General features: G+C 33.0%; 2 protein-coding genes across 4 annotated transcripts in view; one reads left to right on the top strand and one right to left on the bottom strand.

Annotated features, from left to right (window-relative positions):
* The window catches only part of LOC129225856 (discoidin domain-containing receptor 2-like), a 214,878-nt gene extending 210,013 nt beyond the window's left edge, over positions 1-4,865 (top strand). The window contains exons 13-14 of the mRNA XM_054860378.1: positions 1,162-1,396; positions 3,759-4,865. Coding sequence (XP_054716353.1) covers positions 1,162-1,396; positions 3,759-4,058 — 535 coding nt within the window. The 3' untranslated portion in view covers positions 4,059-4,865. The remainder of the gene's footprint in view (positions 1-1,161; positions 1,397-3,758) is intronic.
* Positions 4,866-13,593: 8,728 nt separating this feature from the next.
* The window catches only part of LOC129225540 (uncharacterized), an 85,947-nt gene continuing 74,556 nt past the window's right edge, over positions 13,594-24,984 (bottom strand). The window contains exons 1-5 of one of the 3 annotated variants that reach the window (XM_054859978.1): positions 21,747-21,830; positions 18,286-18,400; positions 16,477-16,655; positions 15,646-15,799; positions 13,594-13,982 (exon numbers count right to left, since the gene is read on the bottom strand). In XM_054859978.1, coding sequence (XP_054715953.1) covers positions 13,751-13,982; positions 15,646-15,799; positions 16,477-16,655; positions 18,286-18,400; positions 21,747-21,780 — 714 coding nt within the window. In that variant the 5' untranslated portion in view covers positions 21,781-21,830 and the 3' untranslated portion in view covers positions 13,594-13,750. Of the gene's footprint in view, positions 13,983-15,645; positions 15,800-16,476; positions 16,656-18,285; positions 18,401-21,746; positions 21,831-24,984 lie in introns of those variants that run through there. The other 2 variants (XM_054859979.1, XM_054859981.1) reach the window with 2 other exon arrangements.

Consider the following 24,984-nt stretch of genomic DNA (forward strand, 5'->3'; position numbering starts at 1 on the left):
GGTTTAAATATGTTTATAATGAAATAAGAATATAATTCATTGTAACTTGGGGAAAGCTTTTCGAAAGTTTAAACTGTAAGTTCCAGGCTCTAAAAAAGCTGAAGTATGATTTTTTCGTTGACAGTAAACGACTTACTTTTCATTCTTAATAACTTTCCCTTTCAGTGTATAGTTTTGACTTTACAAGCAAATTGAATTAAAATACACTTAAGTATATTTTTGCTCTTGGGTATAGTCTGAATACGGTCAAAATGAAATTTCATGTTTAACTCCGGAGTGATGCCTAACATATAATAACTTACATCAGGAAGTTAAATAATGTACAAAAAAAAAATGCTAGCATAATTAGAATTAACCTGATGCAAAGTAAGACAAATTTTGTTTTTCTTCGTTCATAATTCAAAAGAGCTGCACTTAATAATTGTTCCTAAGCATAATAGTTTTTTTTTTCAATTTTAAGGAAAAAGATATAAATAAACTTGAAACGTAATTTGGATGAATGTTGAAGCGCTAATGAACTATGCACGTTTTCCCTCTTTATTAGCTTTTCAAACAAATCCATTTTCAGGTATGTGATTACATATTTTGAAGTTAAAGAAGTTGAGTACAAATGAGTCAGGGCCACCAAAATGTTCTGAAAAACAACTGGATACAATTACAGAATATGGTTTATTTTATTAAAATTACAACATCATGCAAAAAAACTTATTCTCTGAAGAGTAGAAAAATGTCAAAAATAAAATGTCAAATTTATTTTTAGGATTCATTTTTTATCATGTAGTATCTATTCAATTAGGCTTTTCAATTTTAAGGAAGATTTTTAAAAACTCAAAACATAGCTAGAATATTTTAGAAATTAATATTAGGTACTTTACCTTTCATGGGTGGCCTTATTGGCCGTCTCCCCTTCAAGATTTGAAAAAACTATCAACATTCCATGGTAATGAAATCATGCCGAAAAAATAAAATTATTATCGAGTACTAGTAATGCTATAACTTGGCGCAGTATTGTGGTTAACGGTGTGATTTGGCTCAGGATACCAAGTGTTACCTTTCTAACGAAAAACCATGTTTACGTGTTGGAATCAACTAAAATATAATATGAAATGTAGATACTGCTGATGAAAACTTAAATAATAACTGGATGACTTTATTTTACAGCTATGGCAGCCTGATTTTTATGGCAACTCAGATAGCTTCCGGCATGAAGTACCTGGAATCACTGAATTTTGTGCACAGGGACTTGGCAACTCGCAACTGCCTAGTGGGCAAAGCCTATACCATCAAAATAGCAGACTTCGGTATGAGCAGAGACCTGTACTCGGTAGATTACTACAGGATAGAAGGCCGAGCAATGTTGCCAATTAGATGGATGGCCTGGGAAAGCATTCTTTTGGTGAGATAATTTCAGCTAAACGTATAAGTTTTGTTTTCAAAGTACACCATGTTATGAAATATCATTAAAGTGCAGTGTGTTACATCAGAGCACAAAGCTAGAATGTTTTTTATCGTGAGATAATTGAGGCAGTGAGAAACAAAAAGGGATGTAAGTGGACTTTTTTAAGTTTCGAGTAAAAGGCGCTTGTAATTCGTATTCTGGGTAGGAATTCATCGAATTTTTTTTCTAAAAATTGCTGCATAGCAGCACCCACCAGAGAAAACAGAGGAGAGGTTTCTTCTATCATTTGTACTGATTATCCTCAAAATTTTTAATTTTGGCACTTACGTCCCTTGGCTTCTCACTGCCTCAATTGAAAACGGTAACATGATGAGCAATTGAGGTTGTAAAAATGGAGCATTACTGAGTAATCATAAAAAAAACGTAAGCTATTTTATGTTGCACTATTTAGTAAAAATTTTAATAAGAATCTACACAAAATTTTGAATTGCTGTTCGTTTTTATATAACCACAAACAAAACGAAACTGTGAACTTTTATTCAGTCAATTTTTAAATAAGTAGCCAGATATTTTGTTTTATGTTTTCTTTTTCTAGTTTTGTGCATTTCGGTAACTGTGTTCAAAGATTTTTGTGAAAACTGCGTAGTAAAAAAGGGTTTCGTTGACTTTGTATGAGCTAGAGAGTAGAATGTTTTCGTTACAGAACACACTACAGTAATCTAAAAATAAACGGACAACAATCTTTCTTATAGTTTCTCTAGCATTAGTTATAATTAATCAATCAGAGTCAGCTGACGCCATGAGATCATTGTACAATTTTTTGCTTGTGCGTTATATGACGCCCTGAGTGCTACGTAAAGTACTGTATAAAGGCATATAATTTAGTTTGTAGTTTATAAAAAGCATTCGTAGACTCATTTTATTTTTTCTCGTTTTTTATTAGCCCCCGATACACAAAGGAAGGGGTTATAAGTTTGACGTATCTGTGTGTCTATGTATCTGTGTATCTGTCTGCGGCACTCTAGCGTATGGACCGTTTTTGAAAGCCTTTTCTTGTTCGAAAGGAGAGTTGATTGAGAGTGTTCTTATCTAGATTGCATCTTTGGATGACATTAATTAACGAAGATATTAATTAAATGTCCCTAAAAGGTTTTTCGAGATTTTTGCAGTGAAAACATAGTTAAAATTTTTTTAATTTAATACCAAAATAAAGAAAATATTATTTCCGCTTCTGATAGAATGTGTTTGGAGCTTCTATGTTTCATAGAATTCGAATTATAACGTTTTTTAAGAAGATTTAAATACGATTAAGCCTTTACTCACGCGATCGATAACCGAATTCATTGCTGGTCGACAAGGAAATAAAACGCAATGATTTAAAATTTTTATCTGTTGCCAGTTCCTATTTAATAGCAAACTTGACATTGATTTTCAATTTTCCCTCTTGATTCTACAGTTGCGACTCAGTCGGGGTTTTTTTTTTATTTTTAATTTTATCGTTGCTTGTACAGCACAATATTGACTTAATCTCCGTAAAAATCTTCACCTATCGTACCTAGGATATTTTTATGTATGTATTTATGACTCACAAACATGAAACTACTCGTAGATGCAAAATAAGACATTAAAACGTTTAATTGCGCAAAACCGCAAATCACTTGGAGGCACATGATTTGGCCTTAGAAAGAGTGCCATTTTCAATGCAAATGAAGAGAGCTTATAGATGAAAAGACATCTGACAAATGTCGGGAATATCTTTTACATTTTCAAGATATTCTCTTACCTTGTAAATACTCTTAAAAATTGTACAGCAGCAACCAAAACAAAATATCTAACCATCTTTTACCAAACTGTTACGCTTTCTGACTTTTTTCCAAGTATATCGCATTGTAGTCACATACCCTCCTCACCTAAATATTCAATGTAAGTTATTGTTTAATTTATCTAAACTTACCTCCTACCTGTTTACTTTTGCGACACTTTAAGGCATACGAAAAAAGTCGGGACATCTTTTGTCGGATATATTTTCCAAATATAGCTTAGCTTCTAAATACCCTCAAAAATTATACAACAGCAACTAAAACAAAATACCTTACAATCTTTTACCAAATTATTACGTTACCTGACCTTTTTCCTAGTATACCGCATTATAGTCACATATCTTTATCCTTCCTCGCCTAAATATTCAGTGCAAGCTATTGTTTAATTTTTCTAAACTTAGTTCTTACCTATCGATTTTTGCAACATTTAACAACATCCAACAAAATTCAGAACCTTTTTTTGTCGGATATTGTTTCAAGCACAGAGGTATTTATCCAGCACATGTGAAACTAAATGATTCTCTTTCTTTTTTTTTCAGGGAAAATTCACGACGAAGAGTGACGTTTGGGCGTTTGCCGTCACCATGTGGGAAATTCTCACCTTCGCCAGGCAGCAGCCCTATTCTGACCAAATCGATGACAAAGTCATCGAAAACGTCAGCCACTTCTATCATAACGATGGACTACAAGTGTACCTTCCTCAGCCCCCCGGATGTCCTAAAGAAATTTACGATCTCATGAAAGAATGTTGGCAACGGAACGAGCACGACAGACCCAACTTCAGGGAGATCCATTTGTTCTTGCAAAGGAAGAATCTTGGTTATGCGCCTCACGTGTGAAACACTCTTAAGAACTCCTCCGAACAGTTTTGGGTGTTATCCGTCTTTTTTTCTCCTGATGGGCTGCAAAGGAGAAATGTATTTATTTTACCGTGGTTACGGTTCGCAAATGTATTTCTTTGCGAGAAGGATTGCTAAGAAAGCTTGGTGTTTGATACTCAAGCATGGCTCAGTATTTAGGATGTATGACAGTGTATGGCAAAGACACTTATAGCTGAAGTTATTTCTTGATCAGTTCTTATGAAAGAAAGTAAATTATAATTATCTCAAGTTTTTCTTTGCACAACAGCTCCTGAGTTTATCGGATAATTCGAAGAAAGTCTTTTTTAAGTTAAAGGACACATTAAAAATTCAATATGTATTACAAAGATTAACATTCTACAAGAATCATTTAAAGGAGCTCTAAGCACAAACGCAAATTTGGCGCAGTTTAGTCTAAAAAGGCTCTTGCGCTATTAAACCAAATACAACCAACCAACAAACGCAAAAAAAATATTCAACAAAAAAGTGATTTCATATTATATTGTTCATTTTTAATAGTGTATATATTAATCAGTAACTTGAAAAAAAGTGTACAATAGCAGCAAAAGCAATGTATCTAAACATCTTCTACCAACTCTTACGTTTTCTGACTTTTTTACTAGTATATCTCATTGTAGTAATATACTTTTTGTATTGTATCCTTCTTCGCTTAAATATTCACAGTAAGTTATTGTTCAATTTGTCTAAACTAACTTCTTACTTGTTTATCTTCATGTACACCTAAAATGTAATACATGGGGTAACCTGTTATTTTATTATACTAAAGCTTTTCTCACAACTTAAAAACAATCTTGACTTTTCAGCACATTTTTTATATGTGTTTAAGCTTGGTTTAATAACTTTGATTGTGAAAATTGGGTAATGACTTAAATGACAAAAGTTTATTTAAACTCCTTTCTATTTTTCACAATTTATTCCACCAGAGTTAATGGTAAAATTTTAATATTAAGCTAACTTGCTAATTACATATCTTGCAAATATGGAGTTTTAATAATACTATCAAGGCTAAAATGTGAAGTACTGAATCGCTATGGACTCAAATTTCAATAGGCCTTCAACTGCAAAATTTTGCTTCTTAACGTAAATTTTATCTTTAAAATTTTTATTTTTAAGAAATGTGAAAGGCAAAAATTTGGAATTAGGACTTTAAGTGTAATTTAAAAACATTAACTTCAAAAAAAAAAAAAAAAAATCCCAGTCACTTATTTTAAAACAAACAATTTTTTTTTAAACATGAAACAAAATGGTAATTGTATCATACACAAAACTATAAAATTATGTAAAACATATTTACTCCACGCGGAATATGTCGCCAAGCCTTTCATTGATTATGTAAAATAATGTGGATTCAATTTGGCATATAATATACTTGGCTGAATACTGGTTATTGGCGATAAAAAAAACTTGGTGATTTTTCATGATGGAAACCAGTGAAAACTTAAAAGAGAAAGTCATGATGCCGTGTGTACTGAGCAGATATATATTAAGTGAACTGTTATTTTTTCACAAATGTACATAGTCTTTTTTTTTTCTTTGAAGTGGTTTACTAATGTCTCGTAATTGTACATAGTTTTTACGGAAACGAGCTATTAGTGTATCATAAAGTTGTGGCAATGAACTTTTATATCATGAACTGCCACAATAGTTGGGAGAACTATTAGTGCTAGAAGTAACGGAATGATTGAATATACTTGTAAATGTTTGCATATGTATATATTGACTTGGCCGTCTCAAAAGTGAAAAGAAAATGTGCTTTAAACGGTGTATACTGACGATTGAATAAGTAAATACCTATGTTCCTTATTTTGATGAAATCCTTGTATGTCAAAGACACATCCTATGTGTATATTATTTATAAATAAGTTTGATTTGAAACAGTTGTTAATTAAAAATACAAATTTTTACAAAAGTTCATGAACAAATCTGCACTGATTGCACTACTATATTTAAGGAAGATAACCAAGCAGCATTTCAAAATCATGTTTTTATTTTCTTTTTTCATTTTTTAGCTTTGTTTTGTTTTGTAAATGAAAGTACTTAATGTGAGTTTTAACTGTTATGATTTCGACTTATTAACTGTGTTTATTACTTTAAGATAGTATTGAACTGCTGATATTTCGTAAAAACCAACTTGTCTTCAAGATTCTTAAGCTCCTTTTGTATTTATATTTTTGCGTTACAAAATTACATTTTGAAAAACTTAAGTATTATGTTTGCCTTGCTTTATATTGCAAAAAAATAAGATCCTAACTATATCTCACTCTCACCATAATAACCACATGTAAAAATAGGGCTCTGAAACCTAGATCACATACGAAGAACTTTCGAAATTCTTAGAAAAAGGTGAAAATACTCGCTATTGGATCATAAGCTTTTGAATTTAATTTATTTGCTTTTGGTTAACCCTACGCCAATTATTGCCATCATTTTGAATACGATTTAAATGAGTATAACAACAGATTCAACGTTCTTTTTTTGATCTTCTCTTATTTTCCTCCACAACAAAACAATTTTACTGTAATGTAATTTTCCTTTGCTTTAATACTGTAAAGTATTTTTGTGTACATAGCAAACCTTACACACTTTTCAACAGTTTTGCACACTACGTAATCGATCCAAATTTATCATGAGAAAATAATATTTATTGTCTTTACTTGCACGAGGAAGCTTTTTTCTGCACATTTTACTTCACTTTCTGGTGTCTAGATGTCGTGCTGTTGAAAGAAATTTGTCGAACTTAAACCTAATCAGTTTTGATTTCAAGAATTAATTCTAACCAGCTGGTTTTAAAATGTCACTGCCAAATGTAAAAAAAATATAAGTAACTACGGATGCACATCATTAATACGAAATTAACACTTCCCACACATCATTTTTTGTTATGTTTGTACATCAATTTATAATATAATATTTTTGTACATATTTTGAGGCTAAAGACCAGGGCACAAGAATGGGACAGCTCTACATTTTAAAACTTTCAGGACACAAAAAAACTGCTTTCAAAATTCATTTTTAAAGATTTTATCTTTACATTTGAAGGGCCACGGGGAAGAATGATCATAGTCCACTATGCTCAAATTTCCCTCATTACGTTTTTGAGCTTGAAATCTCGAATCGTGTCCAAGTTAGCCTCATTCTTCCCTGTTAAAACTCACTCACTATGATGATTCTTGCCTGAATAATGTTTCTTTTGAATCCTGTCTGTAATAATCTACGTGTTCCCATAGGTTAACCAGAGTTATTTTTAGAAAAATGGACTTTGATAGTTTTTCCCCGTAGCTCTTCATTTAATATTATAGTAGTTTGTTTACATAAAACTAATTTCAAAAACATTTTAATTAAAAATAACGTTGACTTAGTGTTAAAAAACGTTATGTACTCGAGTTTACCCGTTTTTGCTCCAAATACATATAACTATTCAAATTCATTTCGGATTTTAAATAATAATTCAAATAATATTTGGTTCTTATAGGAAAACAGTGCGAGTCTTGCGATAAAAACCATTTTAGTTTTAAACTATCACATTGACTTATTGAGGAGTTGTATTGCTCTCCTCCTGAAGTGTTTTCCATTATAGCTAATTTCCTTCAATGTCTTATGGAATATTGAATAGAAAAGTCTCATACCTGTACGGAACATATTATTGATCTTCAACTGCTTTAATATAACACACAACACTGGTAAAGATTGAAGTTGTCTCCTTCTTGCACCGAGGTTTTCAATTACGAAGCTTTGTGGCATCCAATTTAAAAGTTTGAATAAAAAGTTGTAAAATTGTTGGATTGCAGTTTTGCGGGAGTCACAAAAACAAGCTGGGTGTTACTAATTTAAACTATTCGTCAAGGTTTAATTTTGTTACGAAGATTCATAAGAAACCAGTATAAGAGATAATGTTTTTTTAAAAAATACTCACCGTAACTCATACTATGTGAAAAAATAAAAAGCAAATTAATTGCTTTTAAGCATTTTGGGTCAATTTGTGTTTATACTGACGTTTCTACATGTTTGATGTGTTCAACAGTTCTTTGTGATTAGATTCAATGCCAAAAGAAAAAAAACGAAAATACAGAGTGTTAATGATGTGCCTCTACATCGTGTGATTTTTAAGTGCCATTTATTGAAATGTATCGTTTATACATGTAATAATCTCGATTATTGTGATTGTTTATTTTATGTTTTGATCAAAATGGGAAAATAATATGTTAGTATTTTGGTTAAAATTGAAATTCGTGGGTTTTTTTTTTTTGGTTCAAATTAGCAAAAGTGAAACAAACGTGAATGAAAAATACGCTAATTTTGAGGATATTTTTATTGAATAATTTTCAAGCCAACTAGTATTGAAGAACTTTTGAAATGAGCTTATCGCCTGCGCTAATTGTACTTGAATGGAAATATAAATTCAAACTGTAGCGCTAAGCAGTAATAGTAAGTTATTTATGAACAACATAATGATTTTAGTTGAATCACTTTGAAGTTAAGACATAAGAATATATAAGTGACTGATGTGTGTAAAAATGTGTTGCATTAAACATTTTAGTCTTGGAGCATAAATAATTAAATGCAGTTTTGAAACTGTAAAATTTTTTTTTTTACTTACATGACTCTTTTTATATGGATTAACTACCGAAATTAAGATACTAAATTTCAGTAACAATAACAATAATTTTTCAAAATTGTAATGCCATTTATGTTTTTATTTTCATGAGTGGTTATAGCTGTAAAAGTCATGTAACATTAGATCAGAACTAGCTAAATGAACAAAGTGGAAAATGAATTTGTAAAAAGAACGTCTATTTTGTGTATCCATGACTCACCATCAGCCTTTATTAAAAAACATGCTTTTTTCTCAGAGTTTTGCCTATTGTTTTTCATTTGAATGTACTATTAGCATTATGTCTATTTTACACTGAAGGCGATTAAAATAAAATACGCATACTGCAATAGTCTTGCTATATGGACGCATCAACTGCAGGTATTTATTTAATCCTGATCTAATGGCGTAAGAACTCAATCAACAAATCATGGTATATTGAGTAAAACATAAACTAATAATAAGAGTAGAGCGAGCTTTCTCATTCTTACTGATGAAGAAAATTGGTTCATACATGTATCATGTGAATGGTGTGGGGATCTGGCGAAAACTTTGAATGTTATGTAAAGTATTCGCCGCAAACAAGTTGAAACACTTTGTCGTGTATATTATGCTGAAACATACTTCCTATATTACATTTCTTGCAACAGTGAAAAAATTAGGGGATACTACATTTCTAATGAATGCCGAAGGAATTTAGAATTTCAAAAAGTTTCTGTCTACGGAAGTTGTCCGCCGTAAGCTATACTAGATAGTAGCCAATTTAGAAATCCGCCACTGTAGTAAACTAAACACTGAATTATTTTCCCACTTTATATTCTTAAATCAATATAATAGAAATTAATTGCAGCAATAGTGAACCATTTTTCTTGGACTTGGGTGTTATGAATAAAAAAGTAAACTTAGCGCTGGCAAACATGATTTCTTTAGGTATGGAAGACGTCGTCTGCTACGATCAACACTCGCCGTTGTTAGGATACCCACTAGTCACATGGTTTGGTTTGTGAGCAGCAAAAGGATTGCCATAGCTCGGTCCACTCTTATTATTAGTCTATGGAGTAAAAGCATCCTCATATAAATAATAGCCGATGAGTAAGTAACCCACGCATGGGCGGATTTAGGGGGGGGGGCAGAGGGGGCAATGCCCCCCTTCCCCCAGTTTTGGGAGGACTTCGTGTAGTAACAACACATCTTCCAAAAATTTAAAAAAATATATTATTTTTTCTTTTTTGAATAGTTTAGAAGGGCATGGGGTGGATTTATAGGGGGGGCATAGGGGCAATGCCCCCCAGTTTTGGGAGGACTTTATATAGTAACAACACATCTTCCAAAATATTAAAACAAAAAAAATCATGACTTTTGCTTTTTTGAATAGTTCAATGAAAATGAAGAGAAAAGCGAATGTCCTTTTCTGATGGGAGAAAAGAAAAGGAAAAAAAAACGAACATTAAATATACAAATAGTACAGCTGTCACTGGGGTGCTGAAAATGTATCTAGATTCACTATTTTGGACTGAAAACCATTTGGGAAAGTATATGAATGAAAATATGGGCTAAACGAGCTATACATTAAGCTGCAACACTTATAATAATTGACGATTATTTTAACAAATTAGAACCTAAAGCAAAGGGGAAAAAAACTCCCCACCCCCACCCCCGTTCGCGCTGACAGAACGATCTTCTTGTTATGATGTGTCCACATTTAAAGTATATTTGTGCATAATATTTATGTTCTTAGTAGATTAATTGGCCTTTTGAGAAATTTTAAAAAACAGTTTTTTTTTCTTTTCCCCCCCTCTCCCCTTCTCTCTCAAAAAGAGAGAGAGAGAAAATAAATACTATCGCAAACTGAATAAATTTCAGTTATCTGAGTGCTTTGATTAAATGAATCTTTTTACTTAGAGGGAGAGTACAATTTTACTTACTTTATAAATACTGTTTAAAAAGTAAGGTAACTCATAATCATCTAAGTCTAAGTGAATCAGTCCTTGTCATTATCGAAATCTAAATAATTGAGTCATCAAAAGTTTTGGAAAAATTTACTGAAATTTTATAAAAGTCTATAAAAGCCTAACAAAGATTGGTAAAATCGTAAAAGTCCTTTAACCGTAAAAACTGACGAATTTTCGAAAAAATTACAAAAAAAAAAAAAAAATCAAGCAAAAATTTGCAGGTAAGAGTGAATTACAAATGGGACCGAATTTGCCTATAAGATAAACAAGCTTTTGCTTAGGGCCCCTGCTTTGAAGTGGGTCCCTAACTCCCAAAAAAAATAATGATTCGTTCCTTAAAAAATGAAAATTGCTTGAAAAAACTAATTTCATTTTTAAGTGCTTGAAAGCCTTGAATATTTAGATACGTGTGGCTACAAAAACCTTAAATTTTAAAATTTCTAACAAATGGTAGAGGGGGAGGAATGCCAAAATATGTCAAATTCAGCTCCTCGCCACATCCTGTATTAAAAATGTAAAAATCATGGTCCTCACGTTGGTAACATATTATTTCAAATAAAATTTTGTAACTCACATATTTCATATCTTGCTATTTATTCAATCCCGAATGCAGTATTTTGGAAATTTTTTTGTATTGATTGATTTTATCTTACTTCTTCTGCATATTGTCTATCTGTTTAGCACGAAAAAAAATACACAATACACTTCTATTTCTATTCGTTTTCTGCCCCACTTGCAACTGAAGAAAAGTTGTTGTCATGAGAAATCTATGGTTTCTTTTTTCTTTTAAATTTAAAATAGCTATTTCTCACAAAGTTAGAACAGGACTGTAAAAATTTATAATCAAATACTAAAATATCAGAGATTGGAAAGTACAAATGAAGTGCATTAAATAATTTTATTTATTCTAGAGTCCTTGAAAATAATTAGGTAAGTCTTTGAAAAGCCTAAGCAAAATGGGCTCCAATTACTTCTACTGCATATTGTTAATCTGTTTAGCCAGGAAAAAAAATGTTACACTACTTCTATTCCTTTTCTCTATTCCTTTTTGTTTTCTGCTCGACTTATAATTAAAAAAAGGTTTTTGTAATGAGAAATCTATAGTTTATTTTTTCTTTCAAACTTAAAATGGCTGTTTCTTACAAAGTTTGAACAATACTGTACAACTGTATAATCTAGTTATCAATTTCTATGTCTATCCAGTTAACCTTTATAAGGCTTCAAAATGCAGAATTTTATATCCATTTTACAAAATTTTCTCCGGGGGAGAAGCCCCTGGCCCCTTAAAGTTGGAGATATTCTATTTCCTACTTAAAAGGGATCTCTACTTCACTCTCTTAATACCAACTCCCTCTCTTAAGGTCAATTCAAAATGGACAGCATGAAAACAGACATTAATGAAAACGACACACAAAAAAGTAAAGAATGGACTTATGCAGCACAGGAAACAGACAAAACATGGGAGTGGGGGGTAATAAAAATGTTGCTAAAAAAAATCCTGCCCCCCAGGAACTCAGTCCTAAATCCGCCTATGAACCCGCGTGTTTCAACAATAAAACTCACGCCACGGTATGATAATTTGATAATGTGTTTTGGTAATGTTTGACATGCATGGAAAAGCTTTATTGTGACAAGGCTGAACTCGATCCGGCGACTTAACAGTTTTACTGGTAAGACTCATTTTAGGAAAACGAAGGAGCCAAAACAACTCACAACTCCAATAAATTATAGGGGAAGCTGCAGCCACTGTCTAGTGGCGGATGAAAAAGGTAGACAAATGATGTAACTTATAACTTACTTTAAAGATTAGTGAATGACAGTAATTTTTCATACTGTTTGTAGGAAGCTTTCTTTTCTATTGTTCTGAAATTACATTACACTATAAATTATCTGAAGCCTGTAATTTACCCCAAAGAAAACACGTGGAATGGAGTGTTTTATCTTTTTCGGTAAGTATTGTAAATCACAGTAAAGTAGTGTATTCGAGCTCTGGAGATGCGAATATACGCTATCTCCTACTACCTATATATATCTACTGGAGTTTAGGGTTAACCCACTGGTGTTAGGGTTAAAATTTCAACTATCAAAAGATCATCAAACAGGATATTGCTTCATTCAAATGTAGAAACAATTTTCACCCGTCATACCATGACGGGCGACTTTCTAATTTTAAATGATGTTGTAATCGAGAGCCAATCAGTGAACGATTACAAAACAAACTCGAATAAATTAAATTGAGTACGCATTACATAGTTGTTACCCCAGTTGATGTGACTTTTCAACCGAATGACAGCCTTTGCTTCCGCTTTACATCATACAACTGCAACAAGTCATGATCCTTCTGTGAGCATAATAATTTTCAATGATGAAAAAATAAGACGCAAATAGAAAAAGTACGTAGGCTTGGTGACTTTAAATTATCTAGTGACGTGCGCAGAAAGTCTGCAACTAATATTTTGACATTGCCGTCATCGGTGTGATGGTAGTTTCACACTGATTGCAACAGACAAGGCTTTCGTCACAGTGGTGCGAAACCGATGACGCCTGCAAAATCGTTTGCGCAGCACAAATTTTTTTCTACAGAAAAGCTATCAAAAAAACAGGGGTGCCCACTCCCCTAAGAGAATGGGCGCACCCTCCCAACCCCAATACCACGAGGACCCTCCTCCCGAATCGAAAGCTCTCCCCCCCCCCCCCCAAATAAAGAGGAAATACCCTTTAATTCCCACTCTAAAAATTTCAATAGCGCAGTCTGCCAGGTGGGCACCCATGAAAGATAGAGTTGTTTTTCCTCCATTGACTTACATTAACGCATATTTGCGGTCAATTGATAGAATCAAAAAAAGTTTCTTTGAAAAAGAGATTTTTTTTTGTGTGTGTAGTCAAAGAATTGTTGAAAAATGATACTTTTTAAATTTTCATTCCAAAATTCTCATACAGGTTTGGAGTATATGTATTTTTCTTGACTAAGCCCTTTATTGATCAAAAACATAAGAACGTACACTAGAAGGATGTTATTCAATTCTCTTTCTATAATCAAAATACATTTTTACCCTAAAATGGTCAAAAATGTTTTGAATACCCCATTATGCATTTTCTTGAACAGATCATTTCTTTCTCTTAAAATCAAAAGCGTCTGCGAAAGCTGATCCACGTTGACCACTCAACTCTATGAATTTTAAAAATTTTGACTTCAAATCTTCAATCTCGGGAGGTGAACAGACTCCGTATTTCAAAAAAGTTGTTCTTTTGACAAAGTTCAGAATAAAGTCACGAGCGGCGTCACCGCACTTGTCCTTAGCATAAGAGGCAAGACAGGCAAATCTGTACGATTGAGTCCTAAAATCAATAAATGAAATAATATTCTTTAATAATCTAAACACATGCTCTGGATTCTAAAAATATATGTGGTTGTCAAAAATAAATAAATACCTTTTTTAACAGAAGTGAACGGAAATTAACACCGTTTTAACGCACAAAATTAGCAGATTACTGCATACACGTGTTTCCAGGAACACCTTTTTCCAATTAAAAATAGTGAGCTTTTGGATGTAAAGATATCCGGTAAAAGCAACGAGAATAAAAAACAAACAGCATAAATATTCTCGTTGCTTTTACCGCATGTCTTTACACCCAAAAGCTCACTATTTTACATTGAAAAGGGATTTCTCTGAAACACCGAAAACTGCAATAATCTGCTAATTTTGGGCGTTTAAACGTTTTTGATTTTCATTTATAAGCGTTAGTTATATATTTCTGCAGTAATCAACTAAAAACATCCTGAACAAAACAACAGGTATAGTCTCGTTCCAGAGCTAACCCTGAAAACACTTGACAAGCTAACTCCTTTGAAAAAAAATTGCGAAAAAGTATAATTTTTTCAAAACTTATTTCCCCTTGCTTCAATCAAATAAATAAACCAAACATAATTAAACTAACCTTTTTTTTCTTACAGCAACGGGAGCCCCGCCCCGTTTTAACGATACTTCATGCAATACATGTTTAAATAACTCTTAACATATCTTTAAATTTAATTTAAAGAAAAAAAGGCAAGTTCGGGGCACATTTGTTCCACTAACTTAAGAAGTAACTGACAATTTTGTGGGGGGAAAAAAGAGAATATCTAAAGTATAGAAGATTTTTGTCTTTAACAAATTGTTCTCCTAACAAAATAGTACTTAAAATAAGTATTTATTAACTAAACCTTAAGACCTGTAGTTTGCAAAGATTGTTCTGGTTGTTAGTTTTTTTTTTCTCTCTCGTGATCATACTGTTAAAAAAATTAAGGAATGATAGTTATATAGATCCAAAAGTAAGGTTCCCCCCTCATCAATTTTACAAATATACTGCACAGTCTATTCTCATTAAAATTTACATCGTTGGGAAGAAAAAACGTTTCTCTATTTTTATACATAATCGCCATCTTTTTCTGTGCATTATTGTCCACGGTGCCTTACCTTCTGTATCGAGTGTCACAGAAACACAGAGGAAATTATTAAAATCGTTGATTCACAGATGAAAACATTTCTCAATTTGCCGAATGATAAAATACGAGCATGCAAATATCATACATTCAGAACAACTAATCGGATGAAACGTTAAGCATCATTAAAAAACAATTTTAAAAATTAAAATAAAATAATAACAATAATCTAATGTTGCAATTTTATCTCAAAATTTTCCAATTAAGTAATTTTTGGGGAGATCACATGCGGTTTTTTTTATTTACGGAAATTTTTCTTTTTTTTTTTTTTTTTTTTTTTTTTTTGAGGGGGGTGGGCGGCAGATTTCAGATCTGACTAGAGGTGGTGTGGAACGAAATTCGACTCTGAGAAGCAAAGGGATGTAAGTGGACATTTTCAAGTTTCAAGTAAAACGACTATAAAGGGCAACGTTCTACGTAGGCTTTCATTGATTTTTTTTTCCTAAATCATGCTGTACAGCAGCACCTACCGGGGCTATTAGTACCATCGGAAACAACCATTTGACATAACATACTTACATACAATTTTTTTCCCGTAATGACGGTGGGTTCACTGCTTCCACAGAATTTTCAATAAAATCTCGGTAGGCATTATACGTTTCTGTAGCCTTATTTTCACAATCAATAAGCGAGTTACTTACTGGGGATAAACACTCAAAATTCTCATGATATGCTATAAGAAAAGAACATGCATATTAAAAGAATATATATGTTATTACATATGTTCTGAAATGCTCAGGAAATTAGTTCCGACAAAGCCATTAATACAACAGAAAACTAATAATATCATACTAATTGTCTAATAGATTGCCGCACCATATCTAGGGTAAAGTCACCATATTTCGTCCCCTTGTCCAATTTCATCCCCCTAAGTTTCTCTGGTTAGACACTAGGTGTCGCCCCCGGTGATTTTTTTTTTTTTAGTGGTAGCAATCAAGAACGCTCTATTTATTTGTGGAAGTTTCATTAGTCTAGTCCTCTGCGTTGCTAATTGATAGCGCTTTATTCGGATTTTCGAAAACGTGTTATCGAAATACTATTCGTAAATGCTCTTTTTGTATTTACGAATGATTTATTTGCTTAAGTCATGCTATAAAAAAATGAGAAGTAAATCAATATCTTTATGAAGACAAGTAAAAGGAATTAACCTGCGTTTTTAGCACAAAATTACAGATTACTGCAGACACGTATTTTGGGCTTTCCAGTAACCTCCTTTTTAATGCAAAACAGTGAATTTTTGGATGCAAAGACATCCGGTAAAAAATGCTCCAGAAGGAAAAAAAACTCACACCCTTAAAATACACTGGTTGAGTTATACAGACAAGAATTTCAAAAACAACGGGATCTTACCTTTATTCAAAGGCATCCCTTTTGTGCACAAGTTATTAAAAGTATCTCGAGTATTGAGAAAAATCTTCACTCCATTTTGAACGGTTTCGTCAGGTATCAATTGCGCAACTTCACTTATTGTCAGTCCAGTGCGTTGTACGACTAAACTTTCAAGGCAATCAAATATCTGCAAGATATTACTGGAAAAAAGAAAAGAGACGTTTTTCCTTGCAACCTTTACAATAGCAATAATAAATGATAAATGAAGTAATAAGCCGGTAAGTTCTTTTTGGGGGGGGAAGGGGGATATTTTGCAAGTTGCACAAATGTAAATCGGGTGAGGACGATTTTAAAAATCAGGTCAGTTGACGTGGAATGACTTATATACTATAAATAAATTCTTGGAAGTTGAACAGGATATGATGTTGTCATAGAATTCCGTTTGTGATTTGTTGTGTCTTGGGAACTTCTGTTTGGTTGAATAATAAGAAAACTTGCATCTAAAAAGATACAAGTGCTAGTATATTATTATAAATAGGATTCGTTACACTTTCAAACAAGGTATTCACGTGCGTGATTATCAAGCTTGTTAACAAAACATAAGTAGAAAAATAAAAACCTTTCAGCTTTGAGTTTTTTCAATGTATCAGATCTCGCTGAAAAATTCGGACGACTTAACGAAAAGATTGCTTCCTTTCTGGATTTAGGTTGCTGTTTCTAAATGAGAACTCTTATTTTGCGTGTATGTCTTTCAGAAGCATCAAAAATTGGGTTTTTTCACAATCTTTCTTCTCTTTTGAATTTTTTTTCTTCTATTATAACTCGAAAATCGTTAGGGATTAGACTGGTTCTGGGTGCTTTCATTCTTCACCTGAGCCTTAAGGCAAAACACCATTGGAGAATTTATCACTGAGCTGTTGGTGTAACCCTAGGATAGTTTAAACCAGAGTTTCCCAAACTGTGGTCCACGGACCCCCGGAGGTCCGCGGTGCTATCCAGCTAAAACGTTAAATATAATTGAGATTGAAGGAAGAGTAACCATATTTTAATTCAAAAAGAAAGCACATTTATGAGGAGTAAAAAAGGCCTTGTTTAAATACATGCAGGACGCAGCAGTCCCTCCCCCCCCCCCTCGAAACTCTAGGAAGTAAACACACTACACATTAATTAATTTTGCACACATGACGAAGTTCATATTGTTGCAAAACTATATTAAGTAAAATGCAAACATTGAGGCTCATTTTTACTGCTGGAATATTATATTTCAAATAAAACTTTTGCTTCAAAATTTTCGAGATTCATCCATTTACGTTGACAGAGACAAAAGGGGGAAAAAAACAGAAAATGCTGAAACATTTTAAGAATTGAAGATACTGTTGATGAATGGAAGGTGGGGGAGCCCAGAAGTGCTTTACTGCTCAGAATAATTTGATATTATTAGCATACTTCATACTATATTGAACCCGCACCTACTGAACTCTGTTGATGTAGTTAGTATGTGGCGAATTTATAAACCATTTTCCGCGAGGTCCGCGAAGTTCGTAATTTTTCCGAAAGGGGTCCGCGGAGGTCTGAAGTTTGGGAACCTCTGGTTTAAACAAATAACAGTAGCCAGAATGCCGACACATCCATTTTCTCAAAGTTTTTTCAAAAAATTACATGGGAATAAGATCGCTCTATTTAACTTTGACAATGCTATTGAAAACTTTCGGTTGATCATCCTCTCTAAGATGAGTGTAGTGTACTAACACGCAATTGATACAGGCATAACACATTATGAATGAATCAAAATATTATTCTTACTGATTAAAGAAGTCAAAAAGTACTCACGGACATAGTTTATCTATATCCTCTTTTCCAAGATCCGATTGCAGCTGCAAAATTATTGCAAACATTCGTTGATTAATGCATCTATCCAGTCCAGGAAATGCATGAAGAGGAATAACTGAAGAATTGAACATGTGTTGAGAGACTTTTGGAAGAAACAAAATATTTGCACAAAACATTTTCCACTGTGTTCAGAATTAAATGGGAAAGAAAGAACTACAGTAAAAACTTAAAGGTTGTGGGGAAAGATCTTATACTAAAGGCTCAAACAGTTCAGGGATTCAGTTGAATTTTGCCATATTTTATACTAATTTTATTGTGACGATTATTATCATTATCTACCGGGTGAATTTGACTTAGTATGCCAAACAAAAAGGAGCGATAGAAGAGCCCAACGGGATTATAGAACCATCCATTAGCATGTCCAATCCATAACCAAGTCAAGGGGTATAAAGGAAACAATAAGCAAATTTCTTGGAAAAAGATCTGGATCTAAGATTTCTGAAAATCCTAGAAAACCAACACAATATTTTTTTTTTTTTTTTCATATTTAGAGAGAGTAGACAAAGTCGTCTGACAATGACATTTCTTCATCAAGATAGTTAAATTTTGTAGCGAGCTACAAACTTTCAAACATTCGATGTTCTTAAAGTTGAATTGGCATCAAAATCTGAAAGCGGCATTTTTAAAAACAATTGTTTAGGCTACATTTGGTCAAATCTACCAAAAACAAATCCACCCCACTAGCTTTTAAACAATATAACAAATCATATTGGGGTTGAAGTTCGGCAGAAATTAGGCCTTTTGTTTGAAACATTAAATTTACCGTTGGTAAAAAAAAAGGGGGGGAGGAATTAGTAAACGTGTTTACCAACCCTTAAGTACAAGATCCGTGTTGATTGCCGAAATACGGACGAAGATCTCGCAACGCCAACTAGGATTCTAGGTGCGTTTTTCCAGTTTTCGTTTCATATCAAAAAATCCATTTTCAGATATTTGATTTCAAGCTCCTTGAATGTTTGGAAAAACTATTACTTTCCCCGCTTTTATTCTGGTTCTTGAGAAAGTCCTACATATGACTTTTCGTTCCAGCTCGGACTCAGGAGCAACATCCTAATGAACGCTTCAAAGCTTTTAGCTCGTTGAAAAATTTAACTATTGTGAAATTAAAAATTGTCATTTTAAAGGATTTTGTCTGCTCTTTCTAAATATGCACTTTAGGGTAGTTCAAAACTACATGTAAAAAAAGTTCTACTAGATAACAGGACACCTCTCAATGTTTTTAGACTTGTGGATAGTAATATACTGGAAGAATTAACTTTCTATTTCAACTGAAAGAGGGTGCTCCCCGAATTTCATATGTATGGGGAAGGGGGATTAAAAAAACTGAATTGGAACATTGAATTGAAAAAACAATGCTACATATTATAATATACAAGAGTAATATGCATATAAATTGCAGTAAAATAATTATTTACAAAAAAAAAAAACAGGTGGTGAAATTAAATGTTTCCAAAATTGTGACATTTTCTATGCTACGGCTAATGTTAAATTGAGGGGTCATTCAGCATTCTCTTAAAATTTGAGTAAGAAGTTAAAACTTTTACAGCATAATGCTATTATTAAGTCTTAAAAAAAAGGAGGGGGGGGGGGTATCCTGGACTCTATCTGAAAAAAAGCTTTTTTGAACCACCCTAATGTACTTATTCAGTGTGTAGATTTTCCAGGAATTTTAGAAATCTTTTTTTTTTTCTCTCTAAGAATTTTGCTTTTTGGTTCATTTTTATTCTATACCTTTTAACTCGGTTATGTGGTTATGGTTACGGATGAGAGAAGATAATGGGCAGTTCTATACTCCACCTGAGCTCTTCTATAACCCCCTATTGTTTGGCAGATTAGGCCAAACTCACCCTGCATGTATAATTTATTACAACACTTAAAGTGTATAAAGATCAAAAAAGAATATAATTCAGTATAGCAGGGTTTATAAAGATCGCTAATAAAATAGATCATAATGGCAGATTAGGTCAAATTCACCCTACATCTATAGATTTTAGTACAACACTTAAAGTCTATAAAGATCTAAAAAGAATATGATTAAGTATAGCAGGGTTTATATGGATCGCCAATAAAATAGATCATAATGGCAGATTATGTCAAATTCATCCTGCATCTATATAATTTATTACAACACTTAAAGTGTATAAAGATCAAAAAAGAATATAATTCAGTATAGCAGGGTTTATAAAGATCGCTAATAAAATAGATCATAATGGCAGATTAGGTCAAATTCACCCTACATCTATAGATTTTAGTACAACACTTAAAGTCTATAAAGATCTAAAAAGAATATGATTAAGTATAGCAGGGTTCATAAAAATAGCTAATAGAATACGAGTGGGGACCCAAAACAAACCGGACTAATGGTGCGATGCCAATCCTAGACGTAGTAGAGTGTTCTCCAGCTAGATGGCTCAAGTAGAGACCTTCATAGACCAGCTGTGCAAGTGGCGTCAGTATAGTTTATAACGTCTGGTCGTAGTGTTGGTTTTATCAGGTGATGTTGCTTTCCGCCTGCGAACTCATTATGGCGGTTTCAAAAGAACAAACTGTAAGCTGGAAATTTTGCTTCCTACTTGAAGAGTCCGCAATGGATTAGCTTACCAAATGCTTCAACAAGCTTTCAAGGACAATGCTATGAACCGTACACAAGTTTTCGAGTGGTTTGGGCGCTTTAAACGTGGTAGCATGAGTGTTGACGATCATGCTCGTTCTGAGCGCCCTTCAACGTCTCAAAATGATGAATACGTTGAAAAAATCCGCCAAAAAATCAACGAAAGTCGTCGTTTTACAATTGACGAAGCTTTAGAAGAAACAAGTGTGAGTTGGTGCTAGCGCGGGCGATCAGAATAATGGTTCCTTCACCATGATAACGCTCCCGTACACTTAGCCTTCACTATTAACCGCTACTTATCCTCTCAGGGGTGGCCAGTCGTTCCTCGACCCCCGTATTCGCCAGACCTGTCCCCCTGTGATCTTTTTCTGTTCCCGAGGATGAAAAAAATTCTGAAATCGAAGCGTTTTGATGATGTAGAGGCTGTAAAAACGGCTTCGCAACGGGCACTGAACATGATCAATGCCAAAGAGTTCCAGGGGAGCTACTAAAAGTGGAAAAAGAGAATTAATAAGTGTATTTCATCTAAGGGTGAACACTTTGCAAGAGACAAAAGAAATTTTGTGAATAAATTAATATATAAATACTTTAGAACAAAAATCCGGTTACTTTTGGGTCCCCCCTCGTAGTTCTTAACATTCAATAAAAAATAATTTAGAGCAAATAAAAATAAGTTAAGATATGCAATTTAATGATTTTGGTAAAAGCAAAACTGTTTTGTACTTAACGTTACTAAACCGTCAGAAGTAAGTACTTCGCAATGAAAAAAGAAAAACAAAAAGATTCTTACTTCCAATGGTTAGAATAAAGCCTAGAAAGAACATGTTTCACATGCGAGTGTAGCAAGGAATATGATTACAAACCTGCATGAACGTTATGATAAGCGAATCTATACTTCTATTTTATTTTATTTTCATTATTCTTCATTTAATAAATATATAATGCCGAAAGTCCGCCTCTTTAACTAGAGAAAATTGTCGACCACTAAAAAGGAAATACTTCAACCTTGTATGGAAATTTTCAAGAGGGAAATAATACGTTAATATCCTTGACAGTGAATGCTATCGGAAGTCACCAGATATTCAGAATTATTATTTTTTACTTGACTTTTGTAGCACACATAAGCACTCAGTTTCAACAACATTTCGTATTATGTTATTTTTTTTAACAACTTAATCCTTCTCGATTCTTTTCGAGCATGCGTAATTTTTTCATATGTGAGCATATGTTACCTATTATATTTTTCACATGAGAGAAAACTACGCACCAGTTGCAGTAAACATTACACAAAAGTATACTAATTTTAAAAGTTAAAATCAATGTTTTTGTTTTGTTCCTAATGGGTACGCGTTAGAGGCTTTATCTTTTGCAGACCTAGAGCCATCCGTCGATGTAGGATCCATTCTTTCACTTGGCTACGCTATCAGACAATGGCATTACCACAAGAATTTTGACGCCAAGTTTCCTCATCAGATGGAGGTACCTGGGCTCTCTTAGGTGCGAAACTGCCCTAAGAATAAATGTTAGAAACATGATATTTCAATGCGAATTTGTACATGCATACGAAATTTGTTTTGTACACATGTATTGCACAAACAAGCATCCCATATGCAAACATGTGTTCCACCAATGGTGAGCCATTGTACATGTGTGAGTAAAGATTCATTAAAATATCACATTCACCGACTATTCATTTAGATATCAGCATTTTGAGTCATATATTTCTGGTGGTTGCCCATTGTCAGAGGCGGAACAGAAGCAGGTCTGATGAATTTGTTGCCCAAGAAAGAGCACTCAGACAGTGCAGTCCTATGCGAGCTATATGGACTGACGTTATCTTGTTATAAACATACCAGCATCAAGGGACATGAGGGGTGACACAACTGATCTGAAAATGGCATTAATGCATCTTTGATGCATCCAATCGTTTTGAAACTGCCTGTAGAATGACCACTGGCAGCCTGCTGTCACAAAGGAAAGCAACCTAACACTATCATATTAGAGGTAACGTCTCTAAGTCTCTAAAAAACGATTGGTTGAGACTGGTTATCCGGATTCATGAATAAGATTATCATCTCTTTCTAGAAGGAAGGGATACTCATCTCTGAACAATATGTTCTTATAAATATAGGATTACATTATCTTTCATCACATGGAGCAATGATGCCCAAGGTGCCCTTCAGGCACTTGCGAAAAAATATCTGATATTGCATGTGTACACCTTGAATTGACAAAACCTTTATCTTCTCAATGTGCTCTTTGAAGCAATCAGCTCAACAAGCAACTACACGCAGTCCTTTACAGATTCTATGATTTTGGCTACACTCAAAGCCATCAATTTGGCTAAAAGTTCGTTGACAATGTCGTCACTCAAAGGTCTCTAGAAAATTGCAAAGAGGAAAGAGAAATGACCCACAAATGTCGCCGATTTTTCGTCATGGCCAAATTTTACGTTCACTTGCTTTGAGATTATGTTCAATTTTCTTTGCATAAAGGAGCTAATAAACGATGTTTTGAGAGGGACAGCCGCTGTTTTCCCTGATTGATCAGTTATTTATTTTATTAATTAAATTATTTATTTTTTTACTCTTTCAAGAAATCAATGAGATTTGTTTCCCATCCTTAATGGCGCTTTTGATCTGTATATCTACTGTTGTCTATTATTTGCTGAAATTTAAAATGTACGACGCCGCAAAGAAGATGGTTATAACTTTGACGTGTGTATTTGTGAATCTGTACATCTTTCTGTGGAACTGTAATTCTTAAACGGATGAACCGATTTTGATAATTCTTCTTTTGTTCGGAAGGAGACTTGATTAAGAGTATTTTTACGTACGTGTCGTCTTTGTATGACTTTAATTACCGAAAAATAGTTAAATAGTTAAAAAACTCGAAAATTTGTGATTTTGGTAGTGAAAACATATTTGCCGATGTTAAATATTTGTTCTAAAAAAGGAGCAGGTTTTTTTTGCATGTGATGAAATTTGCTTGGAACTTCTAAGTTATATAGAACTTGATAAACTTTGTTCAGAAGATTTTAAACAAAATCTAAGTCTTTATTTACTTAATTGATTACAATTTCATTGTCGGTAGATAACGAATGAACCCTCAATGATTTCAAATTTTATTGGTTGCCAGTTTCTATTTGTTAACAAATAGATATAATTACTTATAAGTACATAGTATTATAGTAATTATAATTAGTGTAATACTATGTACTTATAATTACTATAATACTATGTACTTATAATTACTATAATACTATGTACTTATAATACTAAATACTTATAATTTTTTTATCACATAGAAAATACTTTTAATAGGATTTTAAATTTTTCCTCTTGATTCTGCTTTTGCGGCTAGAAAATAAAATTGGGATGTCATTAGAGGTCATTCATCAATTACATAATGATGATTTTGGCAATGTTTGACTCCCCGCTACCCCCTTGTAAGGATACGTAAGATTTTTGAAACCCCCCTCCTCCTATTCTTATGTAAGATTCCATTCCGTTTTTTTTAAATTTGAACACAACGAATCTTCCATCACTGGAATCGTTATTAAATTCTTTATTATTAAATTATTTTTAAAACCTTTTTGTGTAAAGAAATATTTACTAAAAAGTTAGAATTTAAACTAAATGTTTTTTCGACTTTTTTTTTTTTTTTTTTTTTTTTGTATATTTTGCGATACTAATTAAAATAAAACATGCCATACATAGTGCGATTCTTTTAGCACTAATTATTCTTTGTAAATCAAGAAAAAACAGCTCCTTCTAATATGTTTTTTACGTTCCAGACGCAAATGAAGCATGTTATCTTCCAAACCACTTGACCGCGCGATTTCTAATATAAAATGTCGACTTCGAAATTATTACGTAAGAATTGGTTTGACCCCTCCCACCCCCCAAAGTAAGGGTATGTAGAGATTTTTTCAACCCCTCCCCTCCCCCCTCGGGACTCTTACGTTGTTAATGAATGGCCCCTTATATTCCACTTTCCGTGCTTCGCATGACATCTAGAAATAAATT

This window comes from Uloborus diversus, chromosome 7, assembly GCF_026930045.1.
Source record: "Uloborus diversus isolate 005 chromosome 7, Udiv.v.3.1, whole genome shotgun sequence".
NCBI lineage: Eukaryota > Metazoa > Arthropoda > Arachnida > Araneae > Uloboridae > Uloborus > Uloborus diversus.